This window comes from Enoplosus armatus, chromosome 14 (genome assembly GCF_043641665.1).
Source record: "Enoplosus armatus isolate fEnoArm2 chromosome 14, fEnoArm2.hap1, whole genome shotgun sequence".
Lineage (NCBI taxonomy): Eukaryota > Metazoa > Chordata > Actinopteri > Centrarchiformes > Enoplosidae > Enoplosus > Enoplosus armatus.
Window position 1 is genome coordinate 18,784,941 of NC_092193.1, and position 19,512 is coordinate 18,804,452.

Consider the following 19,512-nt stretch of genomic DNA (forward strand, 5'->3'; position numbering starts at 1 on the left):
TGGAAGCAGCCACCTCAGAGACTAGTCTGAAGCTGGACCCAGCTGTAACCAGAACAATTCACTCTCGTGCCAGAGGCACAGAGTCCAACAACTTTATGTTATCTCTTTCCTGTACCACGTGAAGTCATGTATTTAAAGCTTTCAGTCGCCATCAGAAACACCTCCTTCCTCAAACCAGCAGCAGCGTTGCTAAAGCAGGCGGCGCCATCTTGTGGCCACCCTGTTGCTAGCACTGAGAGGGTGGAGTAAACATGAGGTCTCTGAACTCGCTCTGCTTCTTTGGTGTGTTTTCTATCAGGGAGGAAGGCCGACATGGTTCTCACGGAGCTGGCTGTCCGTCTCAACGACAAGGAGTATACAAACTGGTTTAAAGCGAGCCGGTGTCTGCCCTTACTGAAGGACGGTCTGCATCCCTTCATCAGCCGCCTCATGAGAGCTTTCCACGGAGACCTGCTCAGGCAAAACCCTCTGCTCCGGAAACCGTGTGAGACTTCTTCGTGCAGACTGGGAGACAATCAGGTTAGACTGGTCTTTAAATTCGGTTTAGTCTGGGTATTTCTTTCCCATTTAATTCTTGCTTCTGCGGCACTGTGGTACTCACTTATTATGTCTTTACTGCGGCCATATTGTAGGCTATCTTCAATCGCTAGCACCTTCAGACCACAGCAAATTCCTTGTAATGTATGTTACTTGGCAATAAACAGTTTCTGATTCTGATTCTGATTATTTCCCACTCACAGTAACTTGCCTAAGTGTGTGTGTGTGTGTGTGTGTGTGTGTCTAGCATTCCTCACAGTGCAGGGTGTGCTCAGAGTGGAAGGCCGTGATCCTGAGACACAACAGACAGCCTGGAGCCACAGTGAACTGGGACAACTGCTTCCCTCCTCACTGGAGAACCGACTACTGGGAGCTGGCCAAGGTAGTCCACACACACACACACACACACACACACACAGCATTATAATGTCACTAGGCCATTACTACATCATATATGAGACAGAAAAATAGTCATAAACAGAAGAGGACTGCTGGAAAAACACGGCTGTTGCTCCGGCTTAAACACAGCAAGCAGACGTGAGGTTTATGGGAAATGTGGTCCTAATCTTGACATACAACGAGCACTAAAAATGGAGCGTGATAAGAATCTACCGGTCATCACAACCAGGGGAATAGAGAAAAGAAGAAAAATGTAGGGTTACAATAGTTTAGAGTAACTAAACCAAGGTACCAAGGTTTAAAAAAATATTGTTTAGAAATGTGACACGTGGACCTCGCATTGACACAGTGAATGATTTCAGAATCAGAAACTGTTTATTGCCAAGTAACATACATTACAAGGAATCTGCCGTGGTCTGAAGGTGCTATTGTTTTGACAACAAATATGTAGAATATAAAAGGTGAAATAAGAATAAAAATAAAAATAAGATAAGATAAATAACAAACAGTGCTGTGACCAAAATAAAGTAAAGTGTCCAGATAAAGTGTCCAGTAGGGGGTGGGTGCGTTAATGTAACGCAGGCGGGACAGGGGTGATGTACGTTAATAGACAGCTGATCGGTGCAGCGCTTCAGGCAGGATGGGGAGATGGATGGATTTGTGATCTATCACAGACGAAATGGGCTGTGATACTGTATGTATGACCAGATGAAAAAATATCATACACTAAACAACTGGCCAAATCAATGGAGGAAATAATCAGTAATCGATAATGAAAAGAATCATTGCTTGCTTGCAGACCTGAGTGTGTTGAATCTCATCACACAGTCAAGTCACATCAAATGTGCTACGTTATATTTTCCAAGGAGGAAAATGTGACAGACTCTCTGTCTCTCTGTCTCTGTCTTGCTGTCTCTGTCTGTCTCTGTCTGTCTCTGTCTGTCTCTGTCTGTGTCTCTCTCTCTCGCTGTCTCTGTCTGTCTCTCTCTGTCTGTCTGTCTCTGTCTCTCTCTCTGTCTCTGTCTCTGTCTGTCTCTGTCTCTCTCTCTGTCTCTCTCTGTCTGTCTCTGTCTCTCTCTCTGTCTCTCTCTGTCTGTCTCTGTCTCTGTCTGTCTCTGTCTCTCTCTTTGTCTGTCTCTCTCTCTGTCTCTGTCTATCTCTCTCTCTGTCTGTCTCTGTCTCTCTCTCTGTCTCTCTCTGTCTCTGTCTCTCTCTCTGTCTGTCTCTGTCTCTCTCTCTGTCTCTGTCTGCCTCTGTCTCTCTCTCTGTCTCTGTCTCTCTCTCTGTCTTTGTCTCTGTCTCTGTCTGTCTCTCTCTGTCTCTGTCTCTGTCTGTCTCTCTCTCTGTAGGCCTACATGCCACGGGGTCAGGGGAAAGTGAAGGGGGCAGATCAGTGCGATGCCTCCGCTCTGCTGAACCTAATCAACTACTGTGGTTGTTTCAAGTCTGTGGATACAAAGTTTGTGAGAGAGGTAAACATACATTTCTTTTTAAATGGGCATGCTGTGCTGCTTTTGGTCGGTCATTGTCAAGTTGTTAAGTCAGAAAACGGCGACCAAGCCTTATGTACCTGGGGACAGATGCATAAAACATTGTAGGTTCAAGACTAAAAGTCAGTGTACACAGGCTGAAATATACATACACTCTTTTCAGATTTATTAACCGTGCGTATGCATGCTCCTATTTTATAAGTCTTGCAACAAAATATTCACACTGTAACTATGTGCTCTGATTATCTAGACTAACAATACATAATGTCTGTCTGCTCCACTCATCTCTGTCTGTCAACTGGCTGCCTTCATCACTGGTAATAACGCTGTATCTCAGTCACCGCCATTAAATGTCGGGGAGGTAAACAATAATTTTAGACTGCTTTCAAATGAGCATGTGAACACAAGAAACTGAGGCCAGGAGAAACACCAAAAGTAGAGTAAATAAAAGAATAAAAGAATAATAAAACACTAGATTTTTGATGATGCTGTTCTGTAATGTGTGTGTGTGTGTGGTTCCAGGTGATCCGTTACAGGAATGATTTGATGCATTCTTGTGAGTTTCGTGTGAAGGATGAATGGATGAAGCACTACCAGGCCGCCCTAAAGAAGCTTGTGCAGCAGTTCAGCCACGAACCACAGATGGTAAAAGCTGGACGACAGATAGAGGAGGTGAGCATGCTCGTCTGCTGCTGCTGAAATATGTCCAGTGTTTGGAGGCTCTCAGGTCGCGGCTGCGTTAGTGTCGTTTTGCGTCACAGTTTGTGTGTTTTGTTCGTCCAGATGCTGACCGTTGATTTGTCAATATGTGTCTCTGGTTTGGACCGAACGGATACTGTTGACCTGGATGGATTAGAGTGTGATTTTGCCAACCAGTGGGAGCCCAGTGTCGATTTAATCAGCCAATGGGAGGCCAAGTTGGTACAAGAGAGGCTGCAGGAGTTACTGCATGCTGCTGCTGCTGCTGATGATGATGATGATGATACAAAGACAGAGGTGCGAAGAACAAATACAGATGTTCGTGTGGTGCAGTTGCACACTTATATAAAGATGTCACGTGACTCTGTCTCTTCTTTAGGTCACTGAGCAGTTGCAGAAGCTGGGTGGTTTCCTGCAGGCCAACAGAGATCTGGGCGAGAGGTTTTCTGCAGAGCTCCAAGCCATCAACTCACTGCAGGCCGGAGAATAAGAAGAAGGAACAGGTGGCAAAGGAAATGAGGAGCATATTGTGCATATATGTCTTTTATATTAACTATTTGAAATAGGTCACGGTCATAATTTAAGCAGATCAAGGGATTTGTAACAGATATGCATTAGGGCTGGGCAATTAATTGGATTTTATTTTCAATTTACGATTATGATAATCAAGATAAAACGATTATTGTGCCGCATTCCATTTCTCAATGATGCTCTGGTTTTGTCTTGTGTTATAAATCCAGCACACCCCTTTCCTTTACAGTGGTGTGCTTCCGTTTACTTTAGTTAGTTGTTGAATCATCTGAAATTAAGAAAGGTTTTTGGTTTTTTTTAAAGCTCAATGATGTTTCCAAAATCAATGAGTAATCGTGTGAAATAATCGTGATTGTGATTTTTGCCATAATTGAGCATCAGCTGAGCCCTAATGTGCATGTACAGTACATAGTATTATAATGCAATGTAAATAAAAAGACCTGACAAAATCCATTGTTCCTGATTGAAAGGTCTATATTTTGGTTTTTAACTTATTAATAATAATAATAATAATTATATCATAAATCTATCCAGGTGCTTATACAGCCACAAAAAAATTAATCAATGTAACAAAACTTTAGCAATGACCAAAACAAATGTACCTTGTTCATAACTTAATGAACCAGCTACAGTCTAAACAAAAAGTAAATGCTAATTATGCATATACACATTCCTGACCTGGTAGCGGAAGCTTATGAGCCTTTCATTAAATCATGTAAAATAGCCTAACGTCTTTCCAGTAACGAACAGTGCTTCACTGTGAGAATAACAAGCCCAACACTGGCCTTCACAGGAAATATTGTGGCCATTTCTGATCTAGTGTTCGAGGAGTGTCGTGATTTCTATGCACTGACTTCCCAGGTGTCGGTCTGTACTCGACATGGGCTACATGGGTGGATGCATTAAAGTGTTGGCAGCATTTTAAAGGAGTAGCTGGGCCAGGTGAAGCTACTTTCAATATGATACATAAACTACTACGTAAAATATGAATCTGTAACTAGTAACTATTTCTGTAAAATGCAGTGGAGTAAAAAGTACACCATTCCCTCTGAAATGTAGTGCAGTACACGTATAGAGTAGCAGGAAATACTTAAGTTAAGCACTTTGTATTTAAGTACAGTACTTATACTGTACTAAATATACGTCATTACTTTTCCACTACTGGCCTCATTGAAAGTAACATAGTACATCAATCACACACAGCAGTAACCTGCAGTCACTGTAGGATGATAAAAAAAAAAATGAATGTAAAGCTTAAATGTGTTGTAGAGTTTAGAAGCTTTTGGTTTATATATAATTTGGTCAAAATAACATCACATATATATTACATTTTATTTTGCTGTCGCTTTTATCCAAAGCGAGCCAAACAGTGCGTTTCAACCATGTGGATGCAACCCCAAAACTGCAAGAATCATGCCAGCACATCTTTGACTTCATCAAATATGCTGAGCTGCTTCAAGTGCTGCATTTAGAGACAATACGAGGTAGAGAAAGAGTTCGTTTTATGGGCTAAAGTGTATCACTCCTTATTATACAATTGTATTTAATCTTGCATCATGACCCATGTGAATCATTCGACCTCCCTGATTGGCTGAGGCGGTCCCATCCCACACGCCCGTTCCTCTTTTCCTCCTGTACAAACTTCGATTAAAGTTGTGTTGGTCATAACGGTTCAGCTGGCTAGATAGTGCTGCGTCAGCATGGAGTCCATTCGGATTTTTGAGAAAGACGACCATAAGAACTGGCTGAAAGGCGTCGTCAGTTTGAGGTGTCTCCAGGAGCCGCTGAAGCATTTCATTGATCGGCAGGTTGGCATTTTCCACCAAGAAGTGCGCAACAAGTGCGACTTCGTTCAGTGTGACAAGAAGTGCGACTTAAGAAACTGGAAACCACGGCCAAACCAGGTAGAAACTGTGATGTGACCCGGTGAAAAGACGCTGTTTCTGCTGCACGGGCCAGCAACACGAGTCTGCGTGGCCTTTAGTCACCGCTCCGGTTGAAATTCCGTTATAGTGAAGTGTACGCCGGCGGGGGATGATTAACTCTGCACTTCTTCAGCAAGACTTACACTTTTCTCGGTCTTAATAACTCAGACAAGACTAAAGCACGTGTTCTGTAGAGGGCATAGGGCTAAAGGAGGTGATGTTAGACCGCGCGCACATCAGAACCTCTGTGCTGTGTGATTAATGTCGGCGCATAGAGAGCTGCCCCCCCCCCCCCCCGCTCCTCTCCTGCTCCTCTCCTGCTCCTCTCCTGCTCCACTGTTTCAGGGCGTGACCTTCGTCACCGCTGTCTCACAGCGGTTAGGGGTAGGCTTTGTTTTTTACCCAGTGAGGGTATATAGATTCTGCCTCGCCTTTATCCCACTGGCGGCAGCCTGAGACAGCAAAGCCTGTACGACGTAAAACGTTGTGTAGGCGCAGCCTTCTGAGCTCAGGGCCTCACCGGTTCCTTAAAGGCACCCTAATGTAACAATTCACGTGTGTTGATCGCTTTTTATTGCTAACGGAGTGTGACGTCACTTAAAAAAAATTAGAAAATTAAAAATGATCTTTCTCGGTTGCCTATAACAACCTGTGGACTGACTTCCATGTAAGGGACTCGGGGCGGATTTTCCGGGACAGTGGTTGCTTGGTGACGTCAGCTGATGAAGTAACTTGCAAACCGCTGGCTAGTTTGCATCAGAGTAGGCTCACCTCCCAGCCCCCCTCGCTCTTAACCGCTGGGGTTTGTTGTTAGGGACCATAAATTACTTAAACGAAAAAGTATACTAAATTGGTTTCAGCACACAATTTTGATAACTAGTGTGTAATTTATTAATTTTCCATAAATATTTCACTGACAATAATGGCAGTTTTTCTAGCTTCCATCTAATGTGACCCAGTGACTCCAAATCAATATTATATTTTAGTGCTTCATATAAATGATAGAAGTATTTCTGTGGAAAAAAAAAAAACAAGAAAAAAACAACCTTCACAAAATGACAGTCAAAGTGTTCCTCATGCTCTGATTGTATCGTACTGTACCGGAAATCCTTCTCCTCCCCATGTGTTATCAAAAGAATATGGTGTTTACAGAGCCTCCTACATCCTTAAAGAGGATTGCACATTTGTGACTGTGATTGTAATATTTACGCTGCTGATTGCAGATTCCTTCTTTCGATTGTCCCGCGTGTTCTCGTTGGAGTAATGTGATGTGGGCCAACCACAACAATCAGCGTGGAAAGGTGATGTGGATGAACAGTGAACCCCACCTGTGGGCCCAAAAGAAATGGGAAGTGGCTAAGGTAAGGCTGGCACTTTAAATCATTTTTGCCATCACAATGATACATTTTTTGTAGTGTAAAGTTGGTTTGGTCTGATTGTTTGGCAGGTGTCACACCAATGATGCCTCCTTCTGTTTTCAGGTGTACATGGGAGACGGTCACAGGAAACATAAATCCATCGATGACTTTGACATTCATGCGCTTCTGTCTCTCATGACCCAATGCAAGCACTTCAAGATTTTTGAGCTGGGTACAGTGTGTGAAGAGGTAAAGGATTATCTGCACACACACAACAATACAGCTGTTGTCGTTAATCTGCATTTGTTTAAAGAGAAATCAATCAAAATGACCAAGTTGCATAACAAGCGTGTGGACACACACACACACATCATATTCATGCACCCATATCATTTACAGAACACTATGTTAAGCCTTAGAGGCTTCAGTTTGATTGCATTGAAACCCATTGTTGCCAATTCTCGAATCCCATATCTACCCTAACCTACAAAGAATCTGTCTTTATTCGCCACTGTGCATAGGTTACCAGCTTCCGAAACAAAATCATGCATTCTTCAAGTTTGCAGCTGAAGACAGAGGATATGCATCGTTACTTTCATCTAATCAGAGCTCTGGGTGACGCACTGGCAAAACATGACACTGCGTTCATAACCCTGTCCCAGGACATCGATGAGGTGCGTGTGTGTGTGTGTTTTCTCATTTTTCTCATGTACTGTGTATTTCATCCTATCTCATGGGTGTCAAACTCTGGCCCGCGGGCAATATAAAGGCAATATAAAATTAATATTAGAGCTGGCCCGCCTGTACAGAACAGCGCATTCACCGCTAATACTACAAATCCCATAATGCTCTGCTCTTGTTTTGGCGCGTCAATCAGGACAGGACCCAGACATGCCCTCTACTCTGTGTCAGTAGCGATCTGTGTTTCGGCAGGAAAGCCCCCGCTCACCAAGCCTCCCCGTGCCTCTCTCCCAGACCAATGTTCGGTAGCACTTATCTATGTGAGCAACTTTTCTCCTTGATGAAGATGACGAAAACATCTCACAGGAGACGTCTGACTGATGAACACCTTCGTTCAATATTGAGGGTTTCCTCAGCTCAGAGCCTGAGCCCAGACATTGATGAACTAGCATCCAAGAAAAGATGCCAGGTATCTGGCTTGGGCACATCAGATTAGATCAGTGTGTTGCAAACTGAGCAGTAATTAACGTTTTCTTTATGCACTTTTTCTTGCTACTCCAAGGCTTGAATGGTTGGTTCATTCATTATTGTTATTTTATTTTCAAATTTATTAGCCTGTGGAAAAAGTTTATTTTGATATTTACCTCAGAAGGCTGCAAATAGAAAAAACACATACAATTTCTATTTAAATTTTATTTAATATGCCATTGATATGTTTTTTTTATTTGAAATTCGATTTTGCATGTCTTCACTATTAAGTTACATAAGCGTTGCTTCTTCCATATTTAATGTTAAAGCAAAACTTGTTTGGGTCCATATTAAAGGTTAATTTATTCAACGTTGGCCCGTGGCTTTGTTTAATTTTAAATTTTGGCCCACTGTGTATTTGAGTTTGACACCCCTGTCCTATCTAATTCATAGGAATTATGCAAAAACACTTAAATAAATTAATTGGGTACCCAAATTAGATTACCACTACATGACTTGAGTATGAGTTGGCTAATTAGCACTAAACACAAATTACAGCTGAGGCTGATGGAAATGTCTTGGACAAAGTTTTGACCTGACAATGGCGCTAGATGAAATGAGATGTTAAAGAATCACTAAAGTTATTAGCAATTCATCCTGAGGGGGACGTGAATGTGTGCACCAAATTTCATAGCAATCCATCCAATATTTGTCAAGACATTTCACTCAAAAAACAAAAAGGAAAAGTCAGGGGATCACCAAAGTCATACGCCCTGTGGGGACTATGAACATCTGTGCAAATTTTCATGCTAATCCATCTGATAGTTTTACATTTCACTAAATGCCGTAATTGTCAACCTGCGGATGTTGCGTGAGGTAGAATCACCAAAGTTAGTAAGATTCATCCTCTGGGGACCATGTGTCTGTTTAGATATTTCAGTCTGGACCAAAGTGGTGGACTGACAGACTGACTCACAGTGCCATGGCGCTAGCATGGATAAAAATTTATTTAGATTTAGTTTTTTTCTAGTAATAGCGCATCTTAAATCTGTTGATTTGAAGGGTTTTGGAAGATTTTGTCAGTCGGACGACCCACTTCGATTAGAAATTGTTTCTTTAAACTTCCATCCAGGACCTGAGTGGACTAAAAATACTGAAACTATGCTTTGTACCACTCTGTTTTCAGATTCAGAACCTTGACTTCAGACTGATGTTGCCTGCAGACAAAATTCTGAGGCAGCGTGGGAAAGAACTGGAGGATATGCTTTTTGTAAAATACAAAACACAATCATAAAATGCTCTCTCTTCAAACATGCTTTCTTTTCAGCCATGCTTATTCTATGTATGTGTTTCATTTACATCTTAGGAGGCCGTTCAGTTGGCCAATGAGTGTGACCAGAAAATTCAGACTCTGCGCCGCTCTTACAAAAACCGGTTGAGGAGGCAGCAGGAAATGATTGCTCAGCGTGACATAAACATATTGTCTCTGCATTCTGTAAGATACACAAGTTCTACTTTTGTACATGAATTACTTTTTCAACTATAGCAGTCACCACCCCATTTAACAGTTTTCGTCAGCTCTACAAAGCGCTTCAACGCCTTTCAGCTAGTTGTTTTGGTTTTACAGCCCCCAACTTTACTGTTTTGGTTCTCACTGCTCTCATATTGCACCGTTTTCAGCAGCAGACAGCTGTATTTAGCAAAAAGAAAAGCTGATGGGGCTTGGTAGAGACCAGAAACAGAGCTAAAAGGGGAGTGAATAATAGGCTGCAACTTGTTGCTTTTGTTATTGTTTGTTGCCTTCAAAATATGTGTAGTATATATATCTACATCATATACACTCCCTGTCCATACACATATTGTGGCCAGGCACTCGTAGTCAGACAGACAGTTTAGTGTGTGTGTGTGTGTGTGAATGCATTGTGCTCTTCAACCTTAGGCTGTTGCGCAAGAGGCCGATGAACACGCACACACCAGGATGAGGCTGGAGAAGTTGGAGAGAGAGCTGGCTCAGCGACGACAAGAGATTCGGCATTCGGTAAGATTTAAAGGATCAATTCACATTTTTTCAAGTCTGTTTTAAAACCATTCTCACATGGCCATATGTACTTTTAAAGAGCTATTGGTAGCTGTAACTATTCCTTCTGTTCATGCTTGCCTGGAAGTGATCCCTTCCTTCTGTTAATAATGGGGGAAACGTTTACAGTCCTGCGTAAAAATGTAAGTTCAACTGCCGCCTATAAAAGGCCTCAGCAGTCTGACTTAGTAAAATCAGACAGCTATCGTCCAAAGTTTATTTAGACAATGCATTTTGCAGTATGTGTGTACTGTATGTATACTAAAACATACTCATAAAATTACCTTTCTTGTCTGTCATTCTAATTGGGTGTGTGTGTATGCATGTTTACATGTCAGGCTCCTTGTCAACGTCGCACCCTGGAGGAATTCGGCCAGATGCCAGAAGGACTCAGGATAGTGCCAGTAGTGCTCGCTGCTGTGACTGCGATTTTTATGAGTATTCTTTCACTGCTTTAAATGTATAGAAAGGATAGCATCTCTTGGCAATTTTGGGGACAAGGGAAAAAAGGGATGTAGCATATGTCTGAGTGGATGCGAAGATCTACATGGAGCCAGAAGCTTTTGCCAAGAGTATAAACACTGGACATAGTGCCAAACCACAGCTAGGCTTTACTTAGATTAGGGTGAGATTGCCATAGGCATATACACTATCTGTTTGCTTAAACTCATTGTTCTCTATATTATCATAAACCCCTTTCATACAGCTTTACAATTAATTACAAAGCGTCTACACCACATCCTAATGGTGTAATAAAGCTACCAGGGTCCAAATGTGTAGGAATGTCTACATAGTAATATATCTATGCACTTAAATTATGCTTTTATGGTATGATAAAAACATTGAACACAATTGTGTGTGGGACATTGTTATATGCATCACCCTTTGTCATAGCAAATAAAAATCATTATTCTCAAACACTGATATTCTCAAATCTACGTATCTTATTTTATTACAACAATATACACAGTACATTTCCTGTTGCTTTCATGTAGAAATCAAATGTATTTACACTACTCACAAAAAGTTAGGGATATTCGACTTTCGGGTGAAATTTATGGTAAATGTAAAAAGTTCATGCTACAGTGATATTATATCATGAAAGTAGGGCATTTAAGTAGAAGCATGCAATGGTAATTTCTTCATCTCATTCCTCATTTCTGCTCAATGTGAATCGACTTCATGTGAAAGCTGAATATCCCTAACTTTTTGTGAGTAGTGTAAGTACAAACGTGTCTCGGTGATCCATTGAGTTCGTCTTGGCGGCTTTCTGTTTTGTAATTTCCAAAACAGGAACTGATAAAGAAAAAGCCAACAAAGCCAAAAACATATTTCACAAATGTGGTCAAAAGTGACATTTTCACATTTAAGATCGCATGATTCGATGATTCTGTTATTAGTATTAGTATTATTTTGATTATTATTATTTTATTATTATTCATTTGATTGTGTTCATAGAAAGGCTGACAAAGGCAACCTAGGTTCAATTGGCTCTATTAACTCTTTCAAAGCAGGTGAATGTGGTGTGAAAAATAATGACCTTTGCCTTTTGCGTTACCCTAACCCTGAACTTTAGTAACTGAAGGAAATACTGCTGATAAAAAATGGGCAGTGACAACACATGCTTGTATGCATGCTAGGGATGAAGTCACTGCCTCTGGAGATCTGTGCTGTGGCAATGCTTTTATGGCAGTAATGCTTGAACATGAGTGCGATATCTTCGGATATCAATTATCAGATGCAGAGACTTCGTCTTAATGTGAGGCTTTATTGCAGATGACACCATTACAACCTGACCATAATAACCACATAATCCCCCTAAGCAAATAGCACTGGAGCATGTTGTCTGGTTCTGGGTTATGAGTGCTGATTGAAATGGGCAGTGTGTGTTAACAAACAGTAATTTCACAGTGTCAGTCATTCAAATGTATCAAAGCAAGGTTGGTCATGATCCCCACTGGATCTGAAGATAGTGTTGTTCGAACAGCAGCCCCCATTTTCGCAACTGGGAGGAAGCGCACCCCCATCTGAAAGTGTTCAGAGTGCTATGTATGCTCTTCACTTCAAGGATCTGTTTGGCCAAGTCCAACATGGGAGAGCCGGTCTCGGGCTCGTCCCAAAAGCTCCTCAAGGCAACATCAGTGCAGAAGAGACAGCTTGTGGTGGAGCCTGGAAAAGAGGAAACTTAGCTGGATGACTGAGTCTCAGATGGAGGGATGTCAACTTTTTTGTCATCAGACCCACTTATGACCTCCTACCCACACCCTAGAACCTGAAGCTGTGGTTCGGAAAAGACCCCACTTGCTCCCTTTGTCAAGCACCTGCATTGCTACGGCACATTTTAACAAGATGCACTACGAGCCTCACCCAAGGGCGGTACAACCAAGTTCAGCTGGCATCAATCTTAGAAGAGAGGTGAAGCACCACAGATGCTTTCCCACAAAGGCTTATCAATGAAACATCAAAGAAGGAGGGTGCCCACCTGATGACCCTGATGACATGCTTCCCCTCCCTTTCACCACTACAATCCCACTGCCAACATCAGGAGTGCCAATTTATAACAGGGATTGAAACATCAAGTCCTAGTGGCTCTACTATAGAGAGCACAACATTCAGTTGAAATACAAACGTATCAGTTCTCAGTGGTGGCAAAACTGTAATGGAACCATGGGGGGGATATTTGTGGTCCTTTTGTAGGTGCAGATTGTGTTTGTCCTTGTTTCCTGTTATTTTTCAGTACTTACTAAGTAGGCTGTCAACACTCCTCACACACAGCCTTCCTCTTGCAGGATGAATACATGCTTGCAGTTCCTGAAAGGTCTTCTCAACTAATATTCACAGTTCAGCACTAGAAATGTTTTGCACTCCATTGCTTTCCAGTCATGCGCAGCACGCTTGAGAAACAGCCCAGCATCAGGCCTTAATCAGCCGCACTATGCAAATTTTGTGAAACTTTCAATGGATTTGTGAAAATGCAAAAAAGGGAGATTTCACGAAGAAGTATTTGAATTAAATTAAGACAAAGTTAGTTAGATGAGAAGTTAGTTGGCTGCTATGTTCCTTCCGGTCTTTGCTCCATTTTAAAAGTAACATTTTAGTTTGTTATGTGCCTCTTAGCGCATTAGGAACAGTTTATGAGGCTTCAGCAGCTCCAGTTAGTCAAGTCAAGTGGCTATCTTCCAAAGTTACAGCCTTATTTAGTTGGAAAAACTGTTTGGCAAAACAAAAACGTGCTTTCTTTTGAACTATGTTTGCTTTTAAACCATATTAACTCTGTATGCTGCATGTTTATCATATGAGGCCTTTACATCTCTGCTGTGCGAGCCAGTCAACACACTGTACCGGGACATACCCAGAACTCTGTCAACACAAAAACAGTTTGTCCACCATTGATTCAGCAGCCAGCATACATGAATGGAGGCAATCAGAATATGTATTTTGTCAAAACACATTTTAAGTTTAAACCATTTTAACTGTATGTATATATTCATAATGCATGGTTCCGTCTCAGGCTCCTATGTAAAAGGTTGGTAGAGAATGCTAACGCTAGGGTACAAGTGATCTGTGCTGTGGCAGGGCTTTGTATGAGTGCGTTGATACTCAAGCTGGCATGAAGTCAGCTTCTGACTTATTTCATCCCGAAACATGTACTTTTAGAAATTATTCTAGAGAAAAGCACCATGTCTTTGGGTCTTGAAAAGATCTTTGTACTTTAATAAGACTCTCACAGAACTCTCACAAAACAGAAGTTTTACTATTAACCCTAACTGTTAGATGTTGTGTTCCACTTTGAATCTTGTTAAAGAACCCAAGTCTGAATAAGGACTTCATGTAGTCACATTAATACAGTTAGGTTTGATGTCTTTGTTTGTGTTTGTGTGTTTGTGTGTGTGTGTGTGTGGGGGGGGGGGGGGTGCTGGTGGTTTGTGTGTTTGTGTGTGTGTGTGTGTGTGTGTGTGGGGGGGGGGGGGGGGGGGGGGGGGTGCTGGTGGTTTGTGTGTGTGTGTGTGTGGGGGGGGGTTGTGTGTGGGGCATTGCTGTTTGCACCTGTCTGTCTGCGTTAACTCATCGTCCTGTGAGTTTATCTGAAACCACTTTCATACAGAGTCCAACTGCCAAGTTGCAGTTAAATATGCCCTTTCTTGCCTTAATACAGTGTGACAACAACTCATGTTTACACTCACGGGTTATCAGAAGGCCAAATGGTGGAGCGGGTGGCCAAGCCGGACTGAGCAATGACACTATTTTGTGAGGGTATTTTTCTGTTTTGTGACTTTCAAAACAGGAACCAAGCCTGAGATGTACTTTCACTTTTCAAAAGCCAGAATTTGGGTTAGACAAAGTGCACGGCATGTGAGGCGCAGCTGCATGGCAGAAAAGTGTGAAAACCAGAAAAGCTTTTCCTGCCTCACAGCCTCTCACACACTAGTCTGCAGCTACAATCTGCTGCACCCTCAGCCCACTAGCACACATGGGTGCCTCTGCCTCTGAGGCAACATGGAGAGGGAGGGGATCCAGGTCCAGTCTATTTACTACGGAAGAATTGGAAGCGAGGCCACGGAGAGGCTGCTGGCGAGGTTTGGACATGACGGCAGCTTTCTGCTGAGAGACAGCGAGACGGTGCAGGGGGCCTACTGTCTGTGTGTGAGGTGAGCTGAGCACAAATGGGACCAAAAGTGACATCTTTCAGTCAGCACCCTCATGAGTTTGTTGGATCTTTCTTCATTGAAGCTGCCTATTCATGGGAGAATACACTGCGAATGTTCTATTTACTTCATTTACACATCATGTGGAGATAAGCTGAGCAAACTAGTTGGATGTGCTGATGCAGGGCTTTTACACAGGAGGGCTCCACATCAGCCGTGGAGAGGAGGTCTCTGAAAGGAACTTCATTAACAAAAACTTCTGAATATTTAGTTGAGTCTGTACATAAAAAAAGAGATTTGTAAAACTGAGTTCATGAAATTAAACATTACAGAGATTTACAGACACGCATAGACTTTCAATGAAAAAAGGCACAAAAAAGAGTTCACATGTAATTAGACTGTTATAGTTTTATTTCTCACCTTTTTCTGCTGTATTTGTGAGTATAAATCAGAATCAGAAACAGTTTATTGCCAAGTAACATACATTACAAGGAATTTGCCGTGGTCTGATGGTGCTACATTTTTTTTAAATATATAACATATAACCTGACAGACAACAAGCATGTAAAAAAATAAATAAATAAATAGTGAAGCAATATATTTTGCAAACTTGAACACCTCTATAATAATATTTTGAGTGATTATTACTTTTAAGATTTTTGTACATTTTTATAAGCTTTGTGTGCTAAAAAAAACGAATGTTGGCAAAAATGAACCCAAATGTAGCTGGACTCCAGGGGGTTGATTGAAGGGTGAAGACTGAAATCCTTACACATTTTAATTTGAATTACATTACATGTAAGAGTTAGTCATGAGCTAAGTGCTCCTCCATGTAATGATATTCACTGAAGAGCATTTCATCGTCTGTGTAGCAGTTTTCTGTACTTGATAAAGAGATGATAGTTTGCCTTGCTGGAACACGAGTTGTGTTGTAACAATTTAGAGACATACTGAAGCCCCAGTCCATGGAAACAGCCTGGGTTTTTTTCATGTAAATACACATTTGGGCATAAAAAAACCACACAATTCAATGGTCATTGCATCACTTCAGCTGCAGTCTCAGACACACCAGAAGAGAGTTTGAAGGCATTGACCTAAAGGGAACCTGTGTTGCCGACGACACGCACAGCTAGAGTAAAACTCAACTTACAGCAGCATGAGTAAAAATACAAAATATGAAAGAAATTATTGGAAATCTAAATCTCCAGAATGTCCACTTTAGTTAAGTAAAAAGCTGCGTAATAATATACTGACAGTGGTGGAAGAAGTACACTCATCTTTTACCTAAGGAAAAGTAGCAATACCACAATGGAAAAATACTCAGTACAAGTTAAATTGTACTTAAAAGTGAAAGTTCTCTTTATGCATAATGTCTCCACTGAAAGTGTTCCATTTATTATATGTTCATTGTTACCATCGAAGCAGCAACTGAATGTTGTCAAAGTCAAACTAACTTTAACAAGAGCATATACTGTTGGTGGTTTCATCTATAACAATACACATTTTATAAGCTGATCGTATGTTTGACGTATAAAATCTTCATCTAAAACTTAACTAGTTACTATTGCTGATAAATGTAGTGGAGGAAAACGTGTAACATTTCCCTCTGAAATGGAGGGAAATAGAAAGTGGAAATACTCTACAAAGTACCTCAAATTTGTACTTTGGTACAGTACTTGAGTAAATGTACTTCATAACATTCCACCACTGTATACTTGCATCAAGGGGTTCAGGTACAAACATACCAGCAAAAATATTCAAAAAGCCGTCCTATAATATAGATATTAAGAATCACAGCCGTAAGCCATGAAAGTCTTTCTTATTTGTAAATGATCAATTAATGATAATTCATTAATCACATAATGAATCCAGGTACAGGATATAGAAAGATCAACAGAACTAACAGCTTGTGGAAACAAAAGAAAAATGAGACAATGAAAATCAGTTTGTTCATCACTGAATCATTCTCTTTCAGATGTAATCGTCACACTGGAACATGTGTGTAAATTGCAGTTTCAGGTTCGACACACTCTCACCATCATCATTCAAATTTCCGAACTTTGTGCTCTGCAGGAAAGCACCGTTTGTGCACACCTACAGGCTGGTGTGCTCCACTGACGGCTGGCGTCTTCAGGTGGGTTAACACCTGCATGCAGATCGCACATGTCCACACTCACACACACAAGGATGTTACTTATGCATGTTCGTGTGTGTGTGTGTGATTGGCAGGATTCAGGAGTCAGACTGCAGAGCTTTAGGACTCTGGAAACACTGATAGAGAGCTACAGACGGGGTGCAGCCTCTGATGCCAGTATAGCCCCCCTCACTGATCCACTGGACAAAACACAGCTACAGTGCATCAGCTTGGGACAAGGTAACACACACACACACACACACACTTGTGGTACTTTCTAATATAAAGTATTTTCCTTTGTGTCAAATTGTAAAAACATCCTGAAAAATATACTTATAGTAAAGTTAAATCTGTTCACTCACAGACACAAAAACACAGTGAATTTAGTGTGTGTGTGTGTGTGCGTGTGTGTGTGTGTTTTTATGTGGTGTATCAAAGAGTTCCTTTTCAGCTACGAAATGTTGCTGCAAACACAGTTTCACTGTTGTCCTCCACAGAGTTTGTCTACATGGAAACATGAAGCAGCAGCATCTTTAGCCTGACCGACCAGTGCCATGAACCAGGTGGACAAACAAGATGACAGAAACATGCAGAACATGGCACACCAAGGACATGTACTGTCTGTCACATCTTTTCATTGTTGTTTTTTTTTAATCAAAATTCACATTGGATGTTTTACTTAACAAGATCCTCGCCAGTTTCAAGTAGATATATTTCACCGTGTGCTCAAGAGATCTTGAAAGTCATTGAAATGTTTGTAGTTTGGTGTCCGAGCGAGTGTAGTGTTTTTGTTAAAATAGATGCTGTGCAAATATATCACACACCATCGCTGTTGCTGTGGTTTCACACGGGCAGACCTGTGTCACATGTCCTCACTTTGTGTGTTTGCCTGTCAATGCACAAGTGGATACCTCTGGTTGTCTGTGTGCATTGTGATGTTTTGTGTGAGAAAAGGATTTTTTTTTTACATAGTCATGGTCATGTGTTTTAATTGGGCTTTTTTTCCTACAATCACACAGAGTTGCTGGGTTTTTTGTGTTCTACATCTGCTTTGGGGAAGTCACTCTTGAGTACAGTGTTCTACGTGGTTTGTCGCACATCGTTTATCTTATCTGAAGCCGCCGTAGCAGGATGGACTCAGTGTGAGTGTAACAATACAGGAAATGTAGCAATGCAGGATCATCTGTTGTGTGCACACTCATTTCCACATGTGGGTCCAATTATTTATTAATTTTTGCAACACGAGGTTCTTCTCATTCATTGGCAACATTCTTATGACAACCTCTTACTGATCAGTCTTTGGCACAAAAATGCGTGTCTGCAACATATATGTCATGGATGGCTCACCAGTTGGTCAGGCTAGTTTTCAGGGTTGAGCTTATAGTATAGTATAGTCATCTCCACACTTTCACACGGGCAGCATACTTGAAATCTGAGCTTGTGTTTTTTTCCATCTGCAAAGTATTCCAGTCAACATATTGTGCAAAATGCATTGTGATGAAGCTGTAGCCTCATAGGAAGTATCATTATTAGCACATGGGCACTGAGCCCACAATGATGTGGTTACTATCATAGCGCTGCAACAAAAGGGCTTCATTTTTACTTGTGTCAGAGTTTGAGCTCACCGCTGCTGCCAAAACAGCAAAACAAAACAAGTCAAAACTCAAAAAAAAGGCTAAACTTTCTATTGACACACTTTTTTGCTCTCGTTCAGTTTGGCAACAAGTAGTTCAGTCTACAATCTTATCCCCACTGGACTATTGTAAATCTAATTTATACGCAAGCATACAAACATCTGCACTTCACTCTTTAAATGTCTTATTTATCAAAGACTCCTGCACTCCTCAGTATATATTTATAAAGCACTAAAACAGCCTATGTGGCTTGGATCTCTTCTGCAGTACAGACACAACCTGCTTTACTACATCTCCAGTCAGATGGAATAAACTGCAGCAGGAGTTGGATCACCTGATTTCTTTGGCAGATTTTAAAATGGAGTCCACCATTGATCTTCCTTTATCTGCAATTCTTTGATCGTTAGAGTGAAGTGTAGACCTTTAAAAGAATAGCTGAACATTTTAGGAAACATGGTTATTCCCTTTCAGGCGGAGAGTTAGATGAAGAGATTGATACCACTCTCTTGTCTGTCCATTAAATATAGGGCCGCAGCCTGCAGCTGGTTAGCTTAGCTTAGCATAAAGACAACTGGAAAAAGGATGAAACAGCTAGCTTGGCTCTGTCCAAAGGTAACAAAATCCACCTACCAGCACATCTAAATCACATCATGTCTCATTTGTTTAATCTGAACAAAAAATAAAAAGTGACAATTCACCTTTTTAAGGATAGTTTTGTGCCAAAACATTTCTTGGCATGGCAACTGCTCAGAGCCAAGAAATAGCAATAATATTGTCGTCTTTACACTTTTTTGTACAGATTTAACAAACGTGTTAATTAATAGTCGAGCTTCAGAGTTGCTGGTAGGTGATTTTTATTACCGTTAAAGACAGAGCCAGGCTAGTTGTTTCCCCCTGCTTCCAGTCTTTATGCTAAGCTAAGCTAACCAGCTG

At 41.3% G+C, this 19,512-nt stretch overlaps 3 protein-coding genes across 3 annotated transcripts; all 3 read left to right on the forward strand.

Annotated features, from left to right (window-relative positions):
- The first annotated feature begins 300 nt into the window (after nucleotides 1-300).
- LOC139296809 (uncharacterized protein CXorf38 homolog) lies at nucleotides 301-4,107 on the forward strand. The gene is made up of 6 exons (XM_070919330.1): nucleotides 301-519; nucleotides 785-919; nucleotides 2,286-2,408; nucleotides 2,949-3,098; nucleotides 3,210-3,422; nucleotides 3,505-4,107. The coding sequence occupies exons 1-6, from the start codon at nucleotides 313-315 to the stop codon at nucleotides 3,613-3,615; spliced, it is 939 nt and encodes a 312-aa protein (XP_070775431.1). The 5' UTR covers nucleotides 301-312; the 3' UTR covers nucleotides 3,616-4,107.
- A 1,220-nt stretch (nucleotides 4,108-5,327) lies between these two features.
- LOC139296898 (uncharacterized protein CXorf38 homolog) lies at nucleotides 5,328-11,083 on the forward strand. Its single transcript, XM_070919462.1, has 8 exons — nucleotides 5,328-5,560; nucleotides 6,805-6,942; nucleotides 7,063-7,188; nucleotides 7,461-7,613; nucleotides 9,275-9,358; nucleotides 9,455-9,583; nucleotides 10,028-10,126; nucleotides 10,504-11,083. The coding sequence occupies exons 1-8, from the start codon at nucleotides 5,357-5,359 to the stop codon at nucleotides 10,621-10,623; spliced, it is 1,053 nt and encodes a 350-aa protein (XP_070775563.1). The 5' UTR covers nucleotides 5,328-5,356; the 3' UTR covers nucleotides 10,624-11,083.
- Nucleotides 11,084-14,662: 3,579 nt separating this feature from the next.
- LOC139297067 (SH2 domain-containing protein 1A-like) lies at nucleotides 14,663-17,637 on the forward strand. The gene is made up of 4 exons (XM_070919650.1): nucleotides 14,663-14,814; nucleotides 16,885-16,945; nucleotides 17,041-17,185; nucleotides 17,443-17,637. Exons 1-4 carry the CDS (start codon nucleotides 14,663-14,665, stop codon nucleotides 17,463-17,465), a joined length of 381 nt encoding a protein of 126 aa, XP_070775751.1. The 3' UTR covers nucleotides 17,466-17,637.
- The last annotated feature ends 1,875 nt before the right edge of the window (nucleotides 17,638-19,512 follow it).